This window comes from Tenrec ecaudatus, chromosome 1, assembly GCF_050624435.1.
Source record: "Tenrec ecaudatus isolate mTenEca1 chromosome 1, mTenEca1.hap1, whole genome shotgun sequence".
Lineage (NCBI taxonomy): Eukaryota > Metazoa > Chordata > Mammalia > Afrosoricida > Tenrecidae > Tenrec > Tenrec ecaudatus.
This window is the reverse complement of record NC_134530.1, coordinates 222175038-222196852: the sequence shown is the minus strand read 5'-3', so window position 1 is coordinate 222196852 and position 21815 is coordinate 222175038. Positions and strand designations below refer to the sequence as shown.

At 56.1% G+C, this 21815-nt stretch overlaps 1 protein-coding gene across 2 annotated transcripts in view; it reads left to right on the top strand.

Annotated features, from left to right (window-relative positions):
- The window catches only part of PLEKHA6 (pleckstrin homology domain containing A6), an 86930-nt gene extending 72176 nt beyond the window's left edge, over positions 1 to 14754 (top strand). For both annotated transcript variants that reach the window (XM_075529234.1, XM_075529245.1), the window contains 8 exons: positions 386 to 515; positions 689 to 795; positions 3585 to 3761; positions 5306 to 5473; positions 5562 to 5695; positions 6155 to 6300; positions 10567 to 10690; positions 11331 to 14754. In XM_075529234.1, coding sequence (XP_075385349.1) covers positions 386 to 515; positions 689 to 795; positions 3585 to 3761; positions 5306 to 5473; positions 5562 to 5695; positions 6155 to 6300; positions 10567 to 10682 — 978 coding nt within the window. In that variant the 3' untranslated portion in view covers positions 10683 to 10690; positions 11331 to 14754. The remainder of the gene's footprint in view (positions 1 to 385; positions 516 to 688; positions 796 to 3584; positions 3762 to 5305; positions 5474 to 5561; positions 5696 to 6154; positions 6301 to 10566; positions 10691 to 11330) is intronic.
- The last annotated feature ends 7061 nt before the right edge of the window (positions 14755 to 21815 follow it).

Here is a 21815-nt window from a genome sequence, read left to right as displayed (position 1 = left end):
CCAGACTCCCTGGGTCCTCTTTGATCGTGTCTTAGTTGGGAGCTGGAGAGACCACTGGTCTTGGAGTCCCCTCCACGGGCTGGTCCGTGACTCTGACCGACAGCCACCCTGTGCTGTCCAGTGCTTGCTCAGAGAGCTGGTTGGGTGGAGGAACAGTTGCCTCAACTGGGCAACTGAGACCTTTCTCTCCCCGCCCTGGCCAGCCTTCCAGTGCTGAGGGGGCGCATCCCCACCCCCTTCCCAAGTGGTGCAGGTAGTGTTTCCCTGTGCCCTGTGTCGCCAAGGGTTTGAACTTACCCCATTGTAAACCAGAGACACATGACCAGGGGCCAAATGCCCACTAGCCACTCAGGCATCAACCAGCTTCTCATCTGTTTCTTTCCAGCCCAAGGCCAACTATGAGCAGAGCAAGAAAGACCCCCATCAGGCATCGCCCCTGGACACCCCAAGAGACATCAGTCTTGTGCCTGCCAGGCAGGAGGTGGAGGCGGACAAGCAGGCAGCTCTCAACAAAGGTATTTCCTGCCCCCTCTTCCCTCAAATCAGGGCCCGGGAGAAGGGGGGGGGGGCTCTGAGGGCTCATTCAGCTCATGCCCAGTGAGCGGGACCTGCCTGGGGCCAGGTCTCTCTCTCTCTCTCTCTCTCTCTCTCTCTCTCTCTGAGAAGCAGCCTCTCTGTCTCCATGCAGTTGGCATTGTGCCCCCTCGAACAAAGTCGCCAGCTGACGAGGAGGGGACCCCCAAAGCAGTGGTGAGGAGGAGTGCCCACGGGCTCACCAATGGACTGGCCTCGCGGGTAAGTACACACAGGCTCCAGGGGCCTGTTTCGACCCATCTGTCAGCCACCAAGGCTCTGGAACCCAGAGCCTGGACAAGTAGGGGAGAGGCAACAGCCCCACCAGAAACGTCTCCTTCAGGGAGACGCAGCAAGGGACAAAGAAAGCGTGCATGATAGCCATGCAGGGGCACACAGCACCTTTGTGCCTGGCAAAGGAGAGATTGCAGCCAGCCTCAGTGGTCAGAGGCTGACGTGCTGACCCAAGGCCGTGGCTCAGTCTCCGTCACCGACTGTAACAACGGCCCGCAAACGGAGAGGCTCCGGCAATGTGAACTTCTGCTCACAAGTCTGGGGCCACGCGCAGAAGGGCTGGTTCCTTCAGGGGTCTCTGAGGGACCATCTGTTGGGAACCCCTCTCCTAGCTTCTGGTGTTTGCTGCCTGCAGTCCATGGTGTGTCCCTAGACTCACCAACATCTCCACCTCACGCCTCTCTTCGCCGCTGTCTGCACAGTGCCTGCTACCCCGGGCTGTCGTCTGCTTCTTGTAAGGCCCACCTGCATCCCCGATAGTCTCTGCTTGAGCAGCTCAATTCCAAAACAGCTGCAAAGACCCTCTCTCAAACCAGCCCACCTTTACGGGGCCTGGAAGTCAGGGCCCTCTGATCTATACCCTAGAGTCTGCCCTTCCCACGGGGCAAACACACTGATCCCATTCCAATGCCCCCCACCCCCTTCAAATCTCAACCTAGGACACTATGGACTGTGAGTCAAACATCTCATGTAAATAGCACTGACTCACAAGCCCCAAATCTCACGATTGAAAGAATCCACAGCCAGTATGCATGCAGCTGTACGTGTGATCCAGGGCGGGGCAAAATCCCCACCAGTGGACCCGGGACAAGTTGTCTGCTTCCAAAATACAACAAGGGAACAGGCATGGGATAGACAGCCTGTTCCAAGAGGGAGAAAATGGAAGAAAGAAAGGGATTGCCAATCCCAAGCAAGTTCAAAATTTAGCATAGGAAATGCCACGGAGTTTCAAGGCCTGAGAATAATGTTCTGATGCTGGGGTTGTTCGAGCTGCGGGCTCCATCTGCCCCTCTCGACTCTGCCTCTGCGGCTGTAGCACCCCAGGACCCTCATCCCCACGTCCCCCCACTGTCCCGTGGAGGGAGAGCGCATGTTGCAGCTGACTTTCGCTAGTCACCCATTCCACGCCTATCAACTACCGAGGCCCAGCCACTCCTGCTCATTCCATCTCTATTTACCGCTCTACCCTTCTTAAAAACCACGTGGGGTCTCCTGTGTATGCCACGGGGACCCAGCCCGTCTCTGACCCCGGCTTCTGAGGCTGGACCTGCGGATCTCTGCAGCAAGAAGTTGTCCAGATACATCTGGCCCACTCCGGGAGACACTTTCTCAACAGCGAATTTCCTAATTCTGGGATTTCAAAAATCTGTATAGTCTGAGAACCTCCTAAATCAAATACTGGTTCTTTTTCTTTTATGCTTAATAAACCTTTCCTTACATTTTCTCTGTGCACATTTGCTATAATGCACCATTAACACTTTGCTTGCCCCATTGAACCTCACTTCCCCAGCCCTGGATCTGTGTTTGTTTCATAAGCTGCCATAAGAACTTCCTACCAGCTCGGGGCTCACAGAAGCACAAGTTCACTGCCTCACGGCTGTGGGGCCAGAAGTCCAAGCCTTAGGGTACTGGATCCATCAGGAGGCTCAGAAGGAGACTCTATGCCATGCCTTTCTCCTGCTTCTCAGGGTTGCTGGCCATCAGGGCATTTCTTTTAAAAAACAAAAACACACACACACACACACACATTCTCTCTATCTATCTCTCTCTCTCTCTCTCTCTCTCTCTCTCTCTCTCTCTCTCTCTCTCTCTCTCTCTCTCGTCTCTGGCACTTCTTCTCTGGGTGTCTTTTTCCTTCCTGCCTGCTACACCGACTCCTGTCCTTGCATTTAAGGAACGCTGGTGACACAGTGCTTATGTGTTGGACTGCTAACCGCAGGGGGAGCCGTTTGAAACCACCAGCCACTTTTCGGGAGAAAGACGTGGCTTTCTGCTCCTATAGAGTGGCAGTCTCAGAAACCCACAGGGGCGGTTCCACCCTGTCCTGTAGGGTGGCTATGAGTCGGAGTAGACTCGGTGGCAGGGAGATCGTTGGATTTAAGGCCCACCCTAATCCAGATGATCTCGTCTTGAACTCTGGACCTTCAGTCCATCTGCTCAGACCCGATTTGCAAATGAGGTCACATTTACTGGGGGTTAGAACGTGGACATGCTTGTTGGTGGCCACTGTTTAACTCAGTGCAGCCCTGGTGGGGTAGTGGTTGCCTGTTGCCCTTCTCTCCGCATGGTCAGCAGCTCGAAACCACCAGGGCTTTCCGGGGAAAAGTCTGGGCTTTCTACTCCTGCAAACAGTTTCAGTCTTGGAAACCCACTGGGACAGTTCTACCCTGCCCTACAGGGAGGCTATGAGTCGGGAAAGACGCGATAGCAGTGAGTTTGGTTGGCTCCATTAGGAGCCCCTGTGGCATAGTGAGTTACACATGAAGTTGCTAACCACTAGGTCAGCAGTTTGAAACCACCAGCTGCTCCACAGGAGAAAGAAGAGGCTCTGTTCCTGTATAGAGTTACCGTCTCAGAAGCCCAAACTGACTCAGTGGCAGGGCGCATTCAACCTATCCAAGGCCAGCTTCCTGCAGGAGGGACATTTTCATGGCAACGGGCAGTGGCAAAGCTGGGGGTGCGGAGGCCCAGGTCAGAGCCCTCCTCTCTCCCTGCAGCAGGAGCGCCCGAAGAGCGCTGTGTTCCCAGGCGAGGGGAAGGCCAAGATGAGTGTGGAGGAGCAGATGGACCGCATGCGGCGGCACCAGAGCGGCTCCGTGAAGGAGAAGCGCAGGAGCCTGCAGCTCCCGGCCAGCCCGGCCCCTGACACCAGCGCCCGGCCCACCTACAGAGTGGTATGGTCCTCCCGGCCCGCCCACAGGGGTCAGCCTAGCAGGAGCCAACACTGCCCACTCTCAGTAGCTTCTCACTACTGGGCAGGAAAATCACTTCACCAAGTGTTTCCATTTTGCCTTGACACAAACCCACAGAACAGAATGATGATTATATTTTATTGAATGATCAGGGGGGGAAACACCCTAGTCACTAGAGAGATTAGTATAAAATCAACGGCCTGGAAGTAGCCTCTGCTTACCAGGTTTCTAAGGGAGCCCTGGCACCCCATTTTTAACCTGCTTGGCTGCGGTCCAGAGGCTCCGTGGTTTGAGCCCATCGTCTGTAAGAGAAAGAGGCCGCCTGCTCCTGTCTCCATCTGCAGCCCTGGAACCCGGGCTGGTGGGCCATCCCCCTCTGTCCTTCGGGGCTGCTGTGAGCTGGAACTGCCTCGGTGGCAATGAGCTGCCTCTAGAGCAGCGGTTCTCAACCTTCCTCATGCTGTGACCCTTTAATAACCCAGTTCCTCATGTGGTGGTGACCTCCCAAACCATAAAATTAGTTTCGTTGCTACTTCATCACTGTAATTTTGCTACTGTTATGAATCAGGTGATTCCTGTGCAAACATCGTTTGACCTCCCCCCCAAAGGCGCAGGGACCCACAGGCTGAGAACCGCTGTTCTTGAGTGTCCTGTAATTGACATGTGGCAGATCCACACCGCGCGGCTTCAGGCAACTCCCAAGCCTCCTGCAGGTGGACTCATTCAATCCTTTCAGTAGCCCCAGTGTAAAATGGCCTTCCCTACTTTAAGGAGCCCTTTAAGGTGGCAGAGCAGTTACCTGCTGGGCTATTAACCACAAAGGCAGTAGTTCGAAACCACCTGTCGCCCCTCAGGAGAAAAACGAGGCTTTCTACTTCTGTAAAGAGTTGCCGTCTCAGAAACATACAGGGCTGTTCTACCCCGTCCTGGACGGTGGTTGTGAATCAGAATCAATTCAATGACTGTGCGGGTTTGGGGTCTTTTCAGTGGGGGGATGGGGATCCCTACTTTACAACTGGGAAAACAACAGCAAGAGGAACGAAATGATTCCAGGTCACAGGGCTAAGTGACTGTGCCGGGACCAGCCCCAGGCACCTGCCTCATTTTCCTTCCTACTGAATTTGAGAAATGCTGAAGCACCGCAGACCTTTAAGTACACCTCCTCAAATGTGCACATTCTACCCGAGGGGGGGGGGGGGCAGAAAGTCTGTGACGTGAAATGCCGAGAGTCGGTTAAGAGACGACATGATTAGACTGGACCGCCTGACTGTGCAGATAGGGCTGAAGCTCACTGGGGGCTGGCGAGGGAGACGGACGGACAGGCTTCTACCTGCAGGGCTCTGGAGGTGGGCAGGCTCTGGAGAGGCAGCATGGAGGGAGAGGTGCGCCATCGGCCGGCCGGGGCAGGGAGGACGGCATGGTGAGGGTGGCCTGCAGCCACAGGTGGCAGTGGGGGTGCTGCTTGCAGCGGGGCCTGGGGCCTTGCATGGCCATGACGGTGCTGCCCCCCCTCCCCCGCCTCCCAGGTGCGCCGCCACCGCAGCATCCACGAGGTGGACATCTCCAACCTGGAGGCAGCCCTGCGGGCAGAGGAGCCTGGCGGGCAGGCCTACGAGACGCCCCGGGAGGAGATCGCCCGGCTGCGTAAGACAGAGCTGGAGCCCCAGCACTATACCGTGGACATCAACAAGGAGGTGCGGGCCGCCCGGCACAGAAGGGGGCGACTCCGGAGGACGCCAGGCATGGGTAGGGATGGTGACCTCGGTGCCCCCTGCCCTGCAGCTCTGCACCCCGGACAAAGTCCTCATCCCGGAACGGTACCTGGACCTGGAGCCTGACGCTCCCCTGAGCCCCGAGGAGCTGAAGGAGAAGCAGAAGAAGGTGGAGCGGATTAAGACGCTCATTGCCAAATCCAGGTAAAGACCCAGGTGGCCCTCCACTTCCTCTGCCCACCCTGGTACCACCTAGGACACCTGAGGCACCGGGGACTCTGGGCCTCCCCAGGGGAGAACAGGGTGAGGCAGTGGCTGCAGGACACAGGCCGGGTCCAGGCACCTGGCAGGGGCGATGCTGCCCGTGTGGTGCCCCCAGACATGAGATCATCAGGCAAGCCTGAGGGTTTGGTCTCTGGTGATTTCTTCTCTTCGAGGCTGCCTGCTTGTTTACTTGAGCCTATGGGCTCAGTTGACAGCACCCAGGACAGAGCCCGCAGCTTGAGTTCTGCCAGGGTCCCACTCATCTGGGAACGGCCTTGCTAGGCAGCAGAGGCTGTGAGCTCCCGGGGACCAGCCCTCTCTCCGGCCTCAGTCTGCAGGCTCCCCCAGCCAGCTGGCCCTTCCTGTGCCCCCTCCATGTGTCTGTCTGTGCCTCTTCAGTATGCAGAACGTGGTGCCCGTCGGCGAGGGGGACTCTGTGGACGTGCCCCAGGACTCGGAGAGCCAGCTGCAGGAGCAGGAGAAGCGGATTGAGATCTCCTGTGCCCTGGCCACCGAGGCCTCCCGCAGGGGCCGCATGCTGTCTGGTGAGAGGGGCTGGGCCTCGCTCTGCCAGGGAGGCCGGCTGACCAGGTGTAGGGGCGGATGCGCAGCGCTGAAAAGGGGGCCAGGGACAGAGAGGTGCAGGGGCAGGGCGATGCAGCTCTAGGCCAGGCTCATCTTTTATTGAGCACCAGGCACTGTGCTAGGCTCGGGGGTGGGAGGGCGGGGCAGTGGGGGTGACGCACAGGGGCCAGAGTCACTGACAGCCAGGACCTCAGGCTATGCTTGGTCGGGTAATTGTCCAGAGGCCGCAGGGAGCCCAGGGAGCCATCTAGCCTGAGCAGGTCAGGGACAGGCCCAGAGAGGAGGTGATGAGAGCTTGATTAGGCAAGAGCACTGACAGGTTTGAAGAGGCAGGTAAATCCCTTCCCTTCCTGTTCTGACCAGGTGAACAGGAGGGAACAAGGCAGGTAAATCTCTTCCCTTCCTGTTCTGACCAGGTGAACAGGAGGGAACAAGAGAAGGCCGTGTGGCTAGCCAAGGAGTTAGCATGTAACAGAGCCACCACCTTGGCTGCCCACCCCACCCACTTTTGTGTGCAGGGAACCATGTGAGAACTTACTTCTCAGTGGTACAGCAAGGATTGGCGCCTGTGCAGACCCCGATGGGGTGGAAGCCCACAGGATTCCCTGTCCGGAGTCCATGAGGCTGCACATGCACATTGAAGAATGAGATTCCGTAAGAATGGGAGGGCCGAAGGTAGAGGAAGGAGAGGGTTAAGTCACAGAGCTTGGGAGATGGACTATTTCCTTCTCCGACAGAGAGCAGGTGGTAAGGATCGAGAGGTGGAGTGGGGCCTAGGGCTTCAAAGGCCATGGGTGGATTCCAGTGGGAGCCACGCTTTGAGATGGCCCTTGGTACAGAAGAGAGCCAGGTGTGTGGGCAGCAGTTACAGGTGGGCCCAGGTAAGATGAGATCCATGGCTAGGAGCCCAGGGAGGAAAGGTGGGCTGTGGCTGGTGATTATGGAAGCAGGTCGAAAAGGGTTCCAATCCCGGCTCTCCGAGGCTCCATTTCCTCATATCCATAAACTTCAGATGAAAATCGCTGCCTCCTCTTCCAGCAGGAGGAGGCTCAGAACTGTGTGCGTGAAGCACCTAACACAGTGCCTGGCTCTTAGTCGTGCTCAATCAATGACAGCACTAGCCTGCTGACGTCCCAGCCCTCGTCCTGGTCATGTTGGTGTTGGCGATGATGGCTGTAGTTGAAACCGCCGTAGCTGAAGTGGAACTAGGAACTGGTTGTCTCCCTCCCAACTGTCTTTAACTTGGATGTTTTTCAGCCGCCAAAGGGGGTAGAAGTGAAGTCCTAAAGGAGAAGGCCCTCCCGGCGGGCAGCGAGAGTTTCATGGGCGGTCACGAGGGTGGCCCAAGAAATGCCCTTAGGGATTTCAGAGAAAGGCTGTCCACTGGGCTGGGATTGAGGGGAAGACCAGGCACTGGCTTCAGAGAGACCCATTCTGCTGCCCAAAGGCCGCAGAACCAGTTTGGCTGCGAGGTGGCCTCTGCTGACTCTCCTGCTTGGGTCAGCTGCAGCGACATGAACCTGAGCCTCACAAAGGGCAAATTCCACAGGCTCTGGGCAGGTGGCGGCTTCCTGATTTCAAGGGAGCAACACACGCAACACTGTTAAAAACGCCTTGCTCTGCCCTGGCCCCAGCCCCTGGCTCTCTTAACTACTGTTCTACAAGCCAAAGAGTCCATGAAAACAAGACCCACCCGGCCTATCCGATTTCACCCCTGATACACACAGGCTTGCATTTCAGGCCTGAGAACTGAGAGCAAGCGGTCACCTGGCTTTTGCCAAAACCCCAACTATTTGAAAAATGGCTGTGGCAGGGCCAGACCTCAGACTGAGCCCACTGCCCCCAGCACCCCTAGCCTCGGGCCCAGATTCCCAGAGCTGCAGCTCCGTCAGGCCGGGCCAAGGCTGTACTGGGCAGATGCAGTGTGGGTGTGGGCTCATGCCTGGAATAGTGTGTGGGGGGCGCCAGGCACAGGCCATGAGGACAGTGTGCAGCAGCGGGCACAGGATGTGGTGTGGGGCGCCCGGGTGTGTGTGGGGCACTGCTTTTGTCATTAGTAAGGGACGATGCAGTGTTAGCGCACAGGGGCCGTGCATGGTGTGTGGGGCGAGGTGGCCGTGTTGAGTTGGTGGCACGGATGCCAAGTGCATGCAGCCGCATAGGGTCGTGTTTGCAAGTTCAGCTGTACTGGTGTATAGTCGAGTGTGTGGTGTGAGAGAGGAGCTCATGCTTGGGCGTGAAGATAGGAGTGTGTTCGTGGGTGGGCTTGTATGTGCGCATGCAAAATGGACGCTGCGTGGAAGCTGATACTTCAGGTAAGGCGTGAGAGGGTCGATGCACACAAGTGTGAATGTGGGACGTGTGGGTGGAGATGGCGCTTACGAAGGCTGGTGTTCGTGTGTGGCCGGTTCGTTCTTACAAAAGGCTGTGGGTTCTCAGTAAAAGAGAGCCGTGTGTACGCTGTGTGCAGTCTCTGTGTGCCAATACTTGTGGACGCGTCTGTGTGTGTGTGTGAACACGCAGAATGGGAGAGGCACGCGTTCTCAAGAGTGTCCTCCAGTGTGTGTGACCAGCCACGGATGCCTGTGGGTGTGGCAGTCCTCCCGGCGACACACGCTATGACATCACAGGGGTCCAATGCGCATGGCCGCAGGAGTGGATTCTAGCTCTGCTGGTGGGTGTCGGGCGAGTGAACCTTCTCTGCCCCTCGTGCCTAGGCTTGTCTCACTTGTTGCGGGGTCCTTGTTCAAGGCAGGCTCTCAGGGAGATGGTCCGTTTCAGTCTAGCCACGGCTACCCCGGGCAAGGTCCCCGAACTGTTCACACTTGGAACGTTAGCACGATTGCTGTTTACAGGGGATTCTCTCTCCTCAGCCCTGCCTTCTTACAGATGTGGGAACCCTGGAAACCCAGCAGGTTTCGCATCGACCTGTCAACCCCAAGGGCAGCGGTTCAAAACTACCAGCTGCTCCTCGGGAGGGAGAGGAGGCTTTCTGCTCCCAGACAGAGGGACAGTCTCGGGATCCCCCGTCCTGTAGGGCTGCTATGGGTTTTCCAAGAGAGGCCAGCAGGCCTCCCTGTGCTCGTCCTCCTCCCCCTTTCCCCGTTTCTGATCTCCTGTGCGGTAGTCACCCAGCGAGATTAGAACTGCCCGACCCAAAGAGTAACCGAGCGCCGAGGGTCTGCTGATGAGAGCAGTGTAAGGGTATCGCTGCACTGTGCTCTGCCATCCATTCGGGACGCCCCTGGCTTCGTGGCTGGTGTCATGACATTTTTTAGAATGGGGTCACCAGGCGTGCAGTCCGGGAATTGGCGCACCTATAGCTGTATGCTGTGAACGCTTCTGTGGATGTTGCTGAATGCCAAGTCACGGGTGTGATGGGCCCCGTGGCAGGACAGGGGTTTGGAAGTGTCAGTGTGCGCGTGCGCACACACACATATTTCTGAGTTGTGTGCGGCAAGTGTGAGGATGTAGTGTGGCTGGACCCTGTGGGCTGGACAGCTATGCACTGTGTGGGGGCAGACACAGCCAGGGGTCCCGAGGCCCGGCTCTTCCATACCAGCCCCCTGCCTCTCCGCCACACTGTGCATGCACCAGGGGCTGCCGAGAGCCTTGGGTGGGCTGGTCGCGTCCCTCCTCGTTGCCATTTTATGCTGCCGATCTCCACACTGAAGAATAATGATAATAGAGAAACATCGCCCTAATCCAAACGTCACCCCTTTCAGACTCCTCACGGCCTCCATGTTGGGGGCCTGGAGGCTGGCTTAAAGGCTTGCCTTTGCTGGGCTGAGAAAAAGGGGAGGAGTCTCACACTGATGTTCACTCAGTGGGGGTCCGGGGTTTGGATTAGTGTGAGTTCACTGTTCTATCCATCATTATCATTAGCAGCAGCACCTGGGTAGACAGCCGCCCCCAGCTGAGAGATCGGCTCTGTGGGTGGGGACCTTAACACGGGCCGGACTGGGCCTTGCCCACAGTCACACTGGTTTGGAGCAGAGCCTGGGCTCTGGTCTGGCAGGTCTCACCCCGGGGGTCCTTGCTGCCCAGCAGCCTTGGGAACTGGGGCAGGGTAGCCTGTTCCCACCGGTTCCCAAGCTCAGCCCGCATCTCTGCTTGGCCCCCTTTGCTCCCCGCCCTGGGGAGGGGCCTCGCTTGCTGAGCACCCAGCCGCCTCCCCAGTCCGGCCCCACCTGCCCTGTTCACTCGCTGTTCATTTCTGTTTCCAGTGCAATGTGCCACCCCCAGCCCTCCCACCTCCCCTGCTTCCCCGACTCCACCAGCCAACCCCCTCTCGTCTGAATCCCCACGGGGCGCCGACTGCAACCATACCATGCCGGTTTGAGCTCTGACGTAAGCACTTTTCTACTGTATCGCATCCACCCTGGGAGTGGGCCCCCTTCCCTCACCCCATTAAGCCATCCATGCCCTTGTCTGGTATTGCTTCTCCCTTGACCTTGGTATGCCTTGTGCCCCTCCATAGTCATCCACCTACCCACCCAACCTCCCACCTGTCCATCCATGTGCTGGAGTCCACTGGCATCCCCCTGCAGTGCTGTGCTAGGGAGCCAGCTCCCAGGACTGCTTCTGGAACATGGCCATGCCAAGAGGCTGTGCTTCTGCAGAAGCTGGCAGGAAACAGAGCTGGCACCCTCCTGTTCCTGCTCCCTCTCTCTCTTGCCTGGGGGTCCTCCCTCTGTTGAGATAAAAACAAAACAAAACCATGCCTGCCCCCGAAGCTCTCAGAAGCCCCTGGGAGCTGATGTTCCACTCCCAGACTCTGCTGTCAGTGGAAATGGCGTGGGACCTCAGGCTGTGCCCACTTCCCTGCCCCAGCCAGTTCATGTCAGGCAAGGAGCAAAGAGTGGGACTGGTGCTGCTGGTGTCCCCTTTCCCAGGCCTCGGGAGCATGGCGGGTGTCTATAAGAGGGGGGTGGCTGAGACCATTGCTTCTGGGAGCAGGTCCCCCTCACCCCGTCTTTCTCTTCTCTAGTGCAAGCCCTGGCCGAGGCCAATGCTGGGAAGCTCCAGAGAGCCACATCCTGAAGTCCTCAGGCCGCCTGACCGCCTGCCTCCCCACCCTGGGCCCTACCCCTGGGATCCTTGTGGATGCTGCAGAACGCTTTGCTTGGGGGCAGGACTTGCTACTGAGGGGAGTCTGGTTACCCCAGGGTCCCCATGCCTAGTCCTCAAGCCCTCACGACTCCCACCCTGGTCCTGCAGCAGACCATCATCGCTCTGATGCCCACCTCGCAGGGGCTGGGAGGACCCTCCCAGGACGTTCCTCAGAGAGAACATTCTGGGTAGGGATGTCCTGGGTGATCTGAAGTTAGGACTCCCAGGAGAGCCCCGCCCTGCTGCCCCGAGCTTGGACCCATCTCTGCTCTGGGTACTCCTTGGGAGGGTCCATGGAGACTGACCATCCTGCTTGAGCCAAAGACCAGAGGACGAGGATGGGGAGAGGCCCTTGGCCCCAGAGGGACAGCTCTGGCTGTAGAAAGGGAAGGGCAGGTCTGAGGGCAGCAGAGCAGGGGAGGAAGGGGGACGCAGAAGGACACATTTGCAAGTGAAAAGGGAGAGAAAGGAACCGGGAAGGCTTCTGGCTGGGTTTCCCCATGGCTGGGGCACAGGTTAGGGCCAGGTACTATGCCAGACTGTCACCCCACCCCCACGCGGAGCACATGATGCCTGGCCTGCCACTGAAGTGCTCTGGTGTGGGGGTGAGATGCAGGGTGGAGGGCCGTTGGGCAGTGGCAGCCCAGTCTGTGATGGCTGTTGTAGGTTCCAGACCTGCGTCTGCTCCCCAAGCCCCCCGAGGGTCGTAGGATCAGGGCTGAGAGGATGGTCTGACCGAAGTGGGTGGGGGTCAGTCAGCCTTGGGACTTTCCTTATTTTGTAATATAGCCTTGCTCCCTTCCCCTGGAGTGTGCTGTGGGTCAGCCTGGGAGCGAGTGTGCCCTGAGGTGGGGAACAAGGTCTCAGCCCAGCTCCAGGGCCCTGCCCTCGGGGCAGCCACCCCCCAAGAGGCCTTTGAAGGACTCCTACCTTGGCCTCCCAGCCGCCTTCAGGGGGGGGTGTGTGTGGAAGGGGGAGTGACCAGACAAAAGCAAAACCCACTCTGCCTCTGTCTGAAGATGGATGTGGCCTGAGGCAGGAGGAACGGACACGGAAGACGTGGGCCTCCAGGTTTGCTCTTTGCCAGAATGGCTGCCTGGAAACTGACCACCAGTGGCCCCTAGAATGCTCACCTCTCAACTTCCGCTTCCACTCCACACCCTGGCTGGGGAAGTCCCAGGCTCCGTGACAAGTCGGCAGAGATTCATCGAGCACCTTCTGTGTCCCAGGTGCTGTTGTAGGCACTTAGGGCAGTCTCATTCTCCGGAGAGGTTACAGCCCCGGGCGCCAGGCCGCCTGCGTCCACCACTCCCAGGCGTTTTTGACCATGGCCCTTGGCTTCACCGCAGATCAAGTACCCAGAGTCCATCCTTCCTCCCCTTCAGACTTCTCAGGTGGGGTTAGCTCCTTCTCCTCCCCCCACGTCTGTCTCCATGTAGAAGAAAGAGGTTTTCCAAACCTTCCATGCCTCTCCCTTTGTCTGTCTCGCCTTTCCTCCCCCTTCTGCGTGATATTTTTAGAAATATGTGTGAAAAGACTAGGAATTAATGTCCCTGCCTCTGCCACCACCCCCGTTATTTCATAAAGCTGGCTCTTTATGTTGCTTTACATGCCTTAATATATGTTCTATGGAGATTATACATATTATATATACATATGTAATATATATATCTATTTGTTCGGGTGGCTGGCCCTTTCCTGGAGCGCGTGGCCAGGCCCACCTCTCCCCTGTACGCCCACACCATCCCTCCCACGTTGAGGCAAGAGCCCTTTTTGATCCAAAGAGGGGGAGAGGAAGAGGCTTATTTTAAGACAGATCTATTTTATGCTTTTGTTTAAAAGCAGATCTATTTTCCAAATGTGCAATGTCTGAATGGGACTGGCAAAGATGCCAGCATGAGATGGGGGGAGTGAGGGGGGGTGGCGGGTAGCAGCCCTCGACCCCACCCCACCCCCACGGCTTCCTGTCTGCTACCCAGCCTGAAGGGCTGGACCCAGCCTGCACTGGAGAAGCATGCCTGCCAGGGTTATCTACCGGATGGGAATCCTCTTGAAGGACGACGTTTACTCCGGGCCCAGCGGTGTGCACCAAAGCACACCCACCACGCAGGCACGCTGCGGTCCCCACCCCCATCCTCCCCCACTGGAAAGGGCAGACCGCACACGCCAGCCTGCCCCTGGTGGACCTCCGCCACCCCTGTGCATAACCAAAAGGAAACTGGGCAGGGGTCCCCTGGTGCCATCGCCGCTCCTGGGCGCAGACGCTCTCAGAGCCGTGGACGTCACGGGTTGCTTTTCGTCGGACACAGCACTCGTCATGGATACGTGTCTATGTGACCTGCCTCTGCAGGAAGTTCTCCAGGGGAGGAGGGTGCTACGGTCTGGCATCCAGACTGTGGGCCTCAGACTCGGGGAGAAGGCTGGTCCCTAACGTAGTGTGGCATCTCAGCCCTGCCCAAGAACGGGAAGCCCACCTTCGCCCTGGCAGGCAGCTGCCAGGATGCTCAAAACTGCACCAGCCCGGCCTTCCCCACGGCGAAAGGTGGCCAGCTTGGGCCAGGCCACGTGCGTTGGAAGTCCGGGTCTGTCTGCAGACTGGGGGGTCTGCATGGAGCTCCTGGCCGGCACTGAAGTCTCACCTTGTCCAGCTTTGGCATTTCTACTGGCACCCTGCTCCCAGCCCGGCGCGGCTTGCTACGAATGAACTGGGCCCAGATGGAGGCCCAGGGCTGAGTAAACCCCTGGGGAAAGTCCTGGTTGACTAATCTAGGACCTTGCTTAGCACATGCCCTCCCTGAGGCTGCAATCAAACAATGGAAAGCTGTCCTGAGTTGCAAGTGGCTGGGAGCATGCTCTCTGGGCAAGGCTGGCCACAGCAAGGCGGAGCCCCGCCTGCCCGCCCCTCCCCCCTCCCCTGTAGGCTCCCTCCACCTGGCAGCTCTTAAGACTAAGGAAAAATACTCCATATACTATCTACATACACCTATTTATGCACATCTTGGGGCCAATTTGATCCGCTAGTATTAGTCAATAAACCATACGAGGCGATGTATGATCTCAGTGTCTTTAGTATAAAAGTGACCTTAGAAGGAGAGTGGGGGTTAGAGAGGCAGAGGGTCTCTGTCAGGGGGCCACAGCGCCAGAGCAGCCCCTTTGCAACTTCCCAGCCAAGGTTGCCACTCCCCGGGGGAGGGGCGCTGTCCTGGCTGTGAGCGGTGGCAGCCTCCAGCATTCTTTTTAGATAGCACCCAGTGAGCTCTGCATTTGTATCTTGCAAGTTTGTATAAACCCAATCCAGGAAATAAAATGAATGGTTTGTACATGTGCTGTGCGCATCTCCCGTTCTGTGGCTGGGCAGGGGCAGGGGCAGGGTGGGATTTTGTGTGTGTGAAACAAACCAAATGCACTACAATTCTGAGGCATGTGGGTTTCTGGGCTACTAACTTTTGGGGGAATAGAAAGCCCTATCTTTCTCCCTCAGAGTGGTGGTTTTGAACTATAGACCTTATAGATCACAGCCCAACTCATAACTACTAAGCCACTAGGGCTATTCCCCACCTAGAGAGAGTACTCCTGAAGAACTTACCCACCTTGTCTGTGCAGTCCAGAAGGGCTTTGAACCTGGCACCCTGAGAACTTGCATTTTCATCCCAGATACAGGGGCTCTTGTTAAAATGTCGATTCTGGAACACAAACCACAATTCTGGTGGTCAAAGTGCAATGAACCACTTCATAGACCAGATTCTGAACCTCTCAGCCTTGGGAGACCCCAGAGCAGGACTTTATCTCAAGGTCATTTATCTCTGACGTTTCCAGCCCTGTTCCTTCCCCTTGAGGAGGACTCCAGGAGAGAAAAACCAGAGCACAACTTTTCTGGACGACCACACAATGTGCAGGACCCCTGGAAGCATCATGAGTCACCAGGTCAGCAGTTTGAAACAACCAGCTGCTCTGCAGGAGCAGGATGAGGCTCTGATCTTGGAAAGAGTGGCAGTCTCCGAAACCCACAGGGGCAGTTCTGCCCTATCCTACGGGATCGCTGGGAGTCAGGATCCACTCGACGGCAGTGCGCGAGCGAGTGAGCCAGTCTGTTGCTACTTTAGGGGCCAAAAAAGGTGGATGATTTTTTGTTTGTTTCTTTTAAATAAGAGTCAAGAAGCCGTGTAAATCCTCTAGGTGGAACCAGAGAGAGAGGGGCAAGAAATGCTGCTGGTTCAAGGAAGAGAAGAGGTAGAGGAAGGGGGCTGGGAAGGCACCCCTCCCCACCCCTTCAGATTTTGATCCGGCCTTCTCTGACACCTGGTTTGGACTTTTTGAGACCCCTGTCCTCATCCCTTGCAGCCCATGAGAAGGTGTGGGCACTGTTTACAAATACAGTGACGACACAAAGCTACTTCTGATTCTATAAGATCCTAGGAAGATGTATGAAGCTCGATGGGGTCCCCTTCACGAATCAGAGATAGTGGGGACCAGATGTGGAAGGGGGTTGAAACATGGGGGCTGGAATTCTTTCCAGGTAACAAGCAAGGAGCTGGAATGCTTTCAAATAGTAAGAATTCCTTCCAGGCAACTGCAGAGGACCAAAATGCCTGCTCTCCACAGAGCCCCCCACTCTACTCCCCTCTACTTGCATGGCCCAGGGGATGCAGGCTCACGTCCCTCACGTCCTCTCACCTGCCCCACTCCCCATCATCACCAACCTTGAACCTGGACCAGTTGGATTCTATTTCTGGCACCTGCCCAAGCATGTCCTAAGGGTGACCGTATGGTGTGTTCCCTGGAGAAGTCCCCTGCAGAGCCCGCCACTTTACAAACACGGGGTGGATGAAGGCTCACGTTCGCTGTGCTCACGTTCTGCATTCATCAAGCTCAATAACATGGATATACATAAGCTGTCATGTGTCCCAGAGGTGGGGAAGTCGCTTCAGGGGCAACACCTCTGGGCTCCTATTCCTGGCCCCCCAGTCAAGGTTGCTCTCACTTATGCAGACCGGTGACCTGAATATTGTCTTTCCGCCACACTAAGTGCTGGCCCCAGGACCCTGCTGATTGGCTTTCTGGAAGGACCACAAAGTGCCCCCACACCCTGGTATTTGCCTGGAGCCTGTGGGGCACCGGGGTTGGCCAGGACCCGGGTGTCTGCCTCGAGTACCCTGGCTCCAAGTGCAAACTGCTTCCTAAACCAAAAACCAACTCACTGCCATCAAGTTGGTGCCAACTCAGAGCAACCGTACAGGACAGGGTAGAACTGCCCCTCTGGGTGGTCAACTTTCTCCCAGGAGCGACTGGTGGTTTCAAACAGCCGAACTTGTGGCTAGCAAACCCAATGAACACGTCACCCCTGGGGCTCCCTTAGGGGATTGAAATCAGCCCAGTCTCAACACACCTTTGCAAAGGAATGGGGCCCCTGCCCTAGAAAGGTTAAGGGTACCCACCAGGGACACTTCAGCCAACACTCTGGGTGGCAGGGGCAGCACACAGAAGGAAAAGAGGCTTAAGGATCTGTCTCAGGATCTGTTCTGGTCCAGTGACCAGTCTCTGGTCTGGAAATAGACTCAGTGGTTTGGTGAGCCATGTGAGGCTCCGTGTGGAAGTGTTGTGTGTCTTGGGTTCTGTTATAAGGTGTTGTGTGTGTCGTGTTTTGTCCAAACAAAGCCATGGGGAACTCGTTCTCCATAGCAGAATGTTCTCTACCTTCCTAAGAACTGGCTGGGAGCCTTCAGCTATGGAGACATGGGAAGGGAAGTGATGGCTCAGTACTGTCGTCAAGCCTGGACTGAGGAGCCCTCAGACTGGAGGAAGTTCGCATCTCTGAGCGATTACAACCATTTTCCAGTTGACTTCGTTTTGCAAAAGGACAGAAAAGTGGATGGGGGAGGTTCCATCTGTACAAGCCTGCATGGCTTCTGATCACAATAAAAATTTACTGAAACTATGTGGGTTATGGTGCAGTGACCCAGTAAAGAGGTTGAGAGAGAGAGAGAGAGAGAGAGAGAGAGAGAGAGAGAGAGAGAGAGAGAGAGAGACACCACAGATCCAGAGAAGGAAGTAGTCCCAAGTGAAAGAGGCCACTGGACTTCCTTGTGGCTCCTCCTACCTTATGACCCACTCCCTCGTGCTGAGTTTGGGGATCAGCACGTCTCCCACCAGCATTCAAATACCTTGGCGCTTGCGCCATCTGCTGGGTAAAGTCTAGCTGGTGAATCCAGACCTGCACCTTAATTTACCAGAGCCAGACGCCCCATGGCCAGGAATTGAGTGGCGCTGAGTTCCACAGGAGCTGGTGGGCAGGGAGGGTCAGACACAGGCAGTGCCCGCTCTGCCGGGTTGGGCGAGACTAAACGAGGAGGACCACTCACAGTTATCACTGGGCCCTGCAACGGCCAGCTGCTCTCCTCTGACTTCATTACACTGGAAAGCCTGGTCGAGGACAGGCACCCAAAGACCCGGTCCACAGGGTCAACCCACAGGGTCAACCCACGTGAGCAGACCTTCGGGCCTCCCTCCAGTGGTTACTAACTCAAAAAGAACCAGAGACTCGTCCTTGGAAAAGCCAGACAAGAGGTAGGTTTCATGTAATGGGGGACAGGGGGTGACCTTGCCTGGCAGGGGGCAGCTGTAGTTATCCACACCCCTGGCTCTGGGTGTGACCCCAATATTCCCCCACAATGAACTCAGCTGCAACGTGACTGGAAGTGTATCATTTATGGGTCAAAACATGGAGTTACCTTCTCAAAGGTCAAACATTGTGATAGCAATTGTACAACCCTGCTGGGTGTGACTGAGCTATGGGATGGTATGATAGCTGTAAGACTCCTGATAAAATGATTTTGAAAAATATAAGAAAAACATAAAATTGGGGGACGGGGGGGCATGGAGTTACCAAATCAGAACGTTTCACTAAGATCCAGGAAGCACAGCGGTGAGCAATGGGAAGCCCCTCGAGCATCCTCCAGAGACCCTGGGCACACACCAGGCAGGAATGTGCTGATATCAACCCAGAGGACCCCCCCTAGGGGAAGATCCTGGGTCTCGCTCTCGTTTCCCCAAGTTCGTCCGATATTAGGTGAGTGCTACCAATGCTAGAGATTGACCTAAACATGAACGCGTCTCACTTGGTGTGAGACTGCTTTTGAAGTTTTCAATAATCGAGACCAGGCACAGAAGGAGAGGCAGAAGAAAAGGAGGCAGCCACCCTGGGGAGAGCCTACATTTCCCAGATAGGTACATCCCCAGGGCCACTGTCCACCAGCCTCCAGAGGAGGGGTACCAGGGTACCTGGCAAAACTGGGACCCCCAGAGCGTGCCAATTGGGCTCAAACCTAAGAACGGTTGTGAGGCTGGAGCCCGACCAGGCGGTGTTCCATTCTGCTCTACTCAGGGTTGCTAAGTGTTAAAACCAACTCACTGACATTCCCAAAACACATTCAGGCCACTGGAAGGGGCGTGGCCCTAACTGGCCTGTCTTAGAAGATAGCAGGAATCCCTCTTCCCACACGGGGGCTTGCCAGATGCTCCAATATTGGGGCGGGGGGGAGGTTCAGTTCTAAAAAGCATGGGGCCCAGGACCTCCCACGAGAACCGGGTACAGTTAAAGGCCAATTAGAGGGCTTCGCGGCAGACAGTGGAGGCACATATTCAGTTATGTTCAAAAAGTAGCCTCTTGCCCCAAAGTCGCTTACCACGACTGGAATTTCTGGACAAGCTGCCCATTGGAATGTCCTCCAACCTCACGCGGTGACTTGGGAGGGAAAACCACAGCTCCCGCTTCCTGCGCAGGCCCTGTTTGGGACAGAGACGTGCTCACTCAAGGCAAAGCTCAGGTGACCTCCACCTGGGACAAACTGCAGTTGGAGGTGACCCCAGACCCAGGCTGGGCGTGACAAACAATCTCAGGACAGCTGACAGCTGGTCAACCCTCCACTCTTCCTGAGAAGATCTTGAAACAGGTAACACCTGAAGTCTCCGCCCCTGGAGTTCTGGGGAACGCAATGTGTGTAAGGCTGGCCCAGGTAGCTCTCTCCACAGCTGATGTACAGGAGACTGGGATGTACTCAAGGGCAGGAACCGCCAGACACCCAGACAGCAGCTAAGCCAAGGGGGGACTCGCTATGTAAAGTCCTGCTTGTCCCATGCTCCGTGTTCACGCAGAACGGCCTCTGACGGTTGGTTGGCCATTCTCAGTAATGTTTACTCCTCCTCCGTTACAAAGGAGACCCAGACCACACTGTGGGACGGCACCGGCCCTAGAACCCCTCAGCCGCGAGGAGGGGAGGGGAGACATGGCATCGGCCATCCTAGTCTCTGCTTTAATAAAACCTCACTCGTGTGGAAACTCACGCCTCTCTCAGGCCTTCTTCCTCAGAAGGCAAGAACTCTCCTTTTTAGGGTGGGGCTGGGAACAGGGCCCCTCCCACCCCCTCCCACCCCCTCACCCCAATGCCATTTGCCACTAACAAACTGAACAGGTTGAGGAGCGCGAACCTTTAGAGAGGCTAAGGTTTCTCCTCAAAGGAAACCATCCCCAGGCAAATCCCACCCTCAGTATCGGGACAAGCTCTTGGAGTTGTCTGATGGCAGCTATAGTAATGCCATCTGACTTTCTAAGGAAAACGCGTGTCCCCCCTGCTGGGCTCAACCATTTAACTTGTCAAGATGCATTTCCTGTTTACTCCTCTATGATGGCTACAGCCACCCTTAAAAGCAAGGGGGAGAATTCAAAACCCTTGCCCACCTGCACTGGCAGGTAACCTGTGTTACAACTGAAAAGATGGCTGGCAGGATTCCAATGGCCAGTGCAAGAGGCCAGGGCTGCACTCTCATGCCTGTCCTTTAGAATGCTCCTGCTGCCAGAAGGGTGAGATTCCTTTCTGCTTACCTGTCAGAACGCTCCTTGTTGACCCGGATTCCTACTCAGTCACAGTCCCGCTGCAGGCAGCTGACCTCCATGTAATTCCATGTGGACTTAGCACAGCGGCAGCTGGCCTCAGCCAAGGGTCACCTTTGACTGAAATAGCAGTAGCGCCTACTCGAGCCAACACCCTTATGCAGATACCAAATACTGAGCAGAATGAAGTGAAAGAAGTTCTCCAGCTTCCACCACAGCTTACGTACTCCTTAGGACACCGGGAGGAACGCTGGCCCCGTGGCTTGGGAACACGCGTTACCCAGCCGGCCAACCACATAGGGACACACACCTTGTGGTGCCTCTGGCCGGCTGAAACCCACCCATTGCCCCAAACAGAAATGCTTACTCATCCAGGGGGGTTCACTGGGATAAAAGACGTTTACCAGGTGTGATAATAAAAAATTGAAAAAACAGCTTGAGGGAAAGCTCATTGTATCACGGTGGGCACCAGCAAAACCTGTAAAGGCTTCCACAGTGCCTTTCAATTCACACACGCGCGCGCCTTTCACCTGAGTCAGAGAAACTTGCAAACAGTACTAAGCTGGGGAAAGAGCTTCTCATTGAAGTCAGCGCCAGGTACCAGGAGCTCTCCCGAGCACAGCTGCTCTCGATGTTATGTAGCATCACAGGGGGGTCTTTCATAGTTCGGTGCCACCTGTTCTTCTGTCACTAAATCAGGGGCTATGTGAGTCCGGGTGGACTGGAGAAACAAATCCAGAGACACTCATGTGTGTGAGAGAACGAGCTTTATATAAAAGAGCAATTGAATATTGAGAAAACACCCCAACCCAATCCAGTTCAAGTCCACAAGTCTGATATTAGCCCATATGTCCGATACCAGTCTATAAATTCCTCTTCAGACTCACACAACACATGCAATGATGCCAAATGCAGGAAGATCACAGGCCAGTGGGAGGGAAGTCTTGTGGATCCAGCGGCGGTGGAAGCATCTCAGCGCTGGTGTGGGTCTCCAGGGCTCTGGCTGCCATCAGCATAGCTCTATGTGGCTTGCCAACAGGGCTGTCTCCCAGGGAGAGTGTGTGTGTCTCATTTCCAGGGAGGAAGACAGGAGTTCCCAGAGTCTTCAGGAGAAGGTCATGTCCACACGGAGGCCTCATTGGCTATGGCCTGATTGACAGGCTAGACCTCGCCCCTTCCTCAAGTTGATGAAGATTATTAACTGCCACAGGGACTATCATCCAAGATCAAGAAGAAATCCCTTGAAGAGTGCTACAGTGAGAGCTAGTGGCAGCTGAAGAAGCCTTTAAGCCCCCAAGGTCCTGACTTCTGGCTAACTTCACAGCTCTCCACCCTTAAGTGGCTCAAGCCTTTGCTCTCCCCCGCTTAGCCAAGGTTCATTGCTCAGGCCGCTTCCTTGCACACACCCTGTCACGAGTTGATGGCATGGGCTGAGGACCCCCTGGAAAAGCTATAAAGTTTGCTAAATCTTTCCAT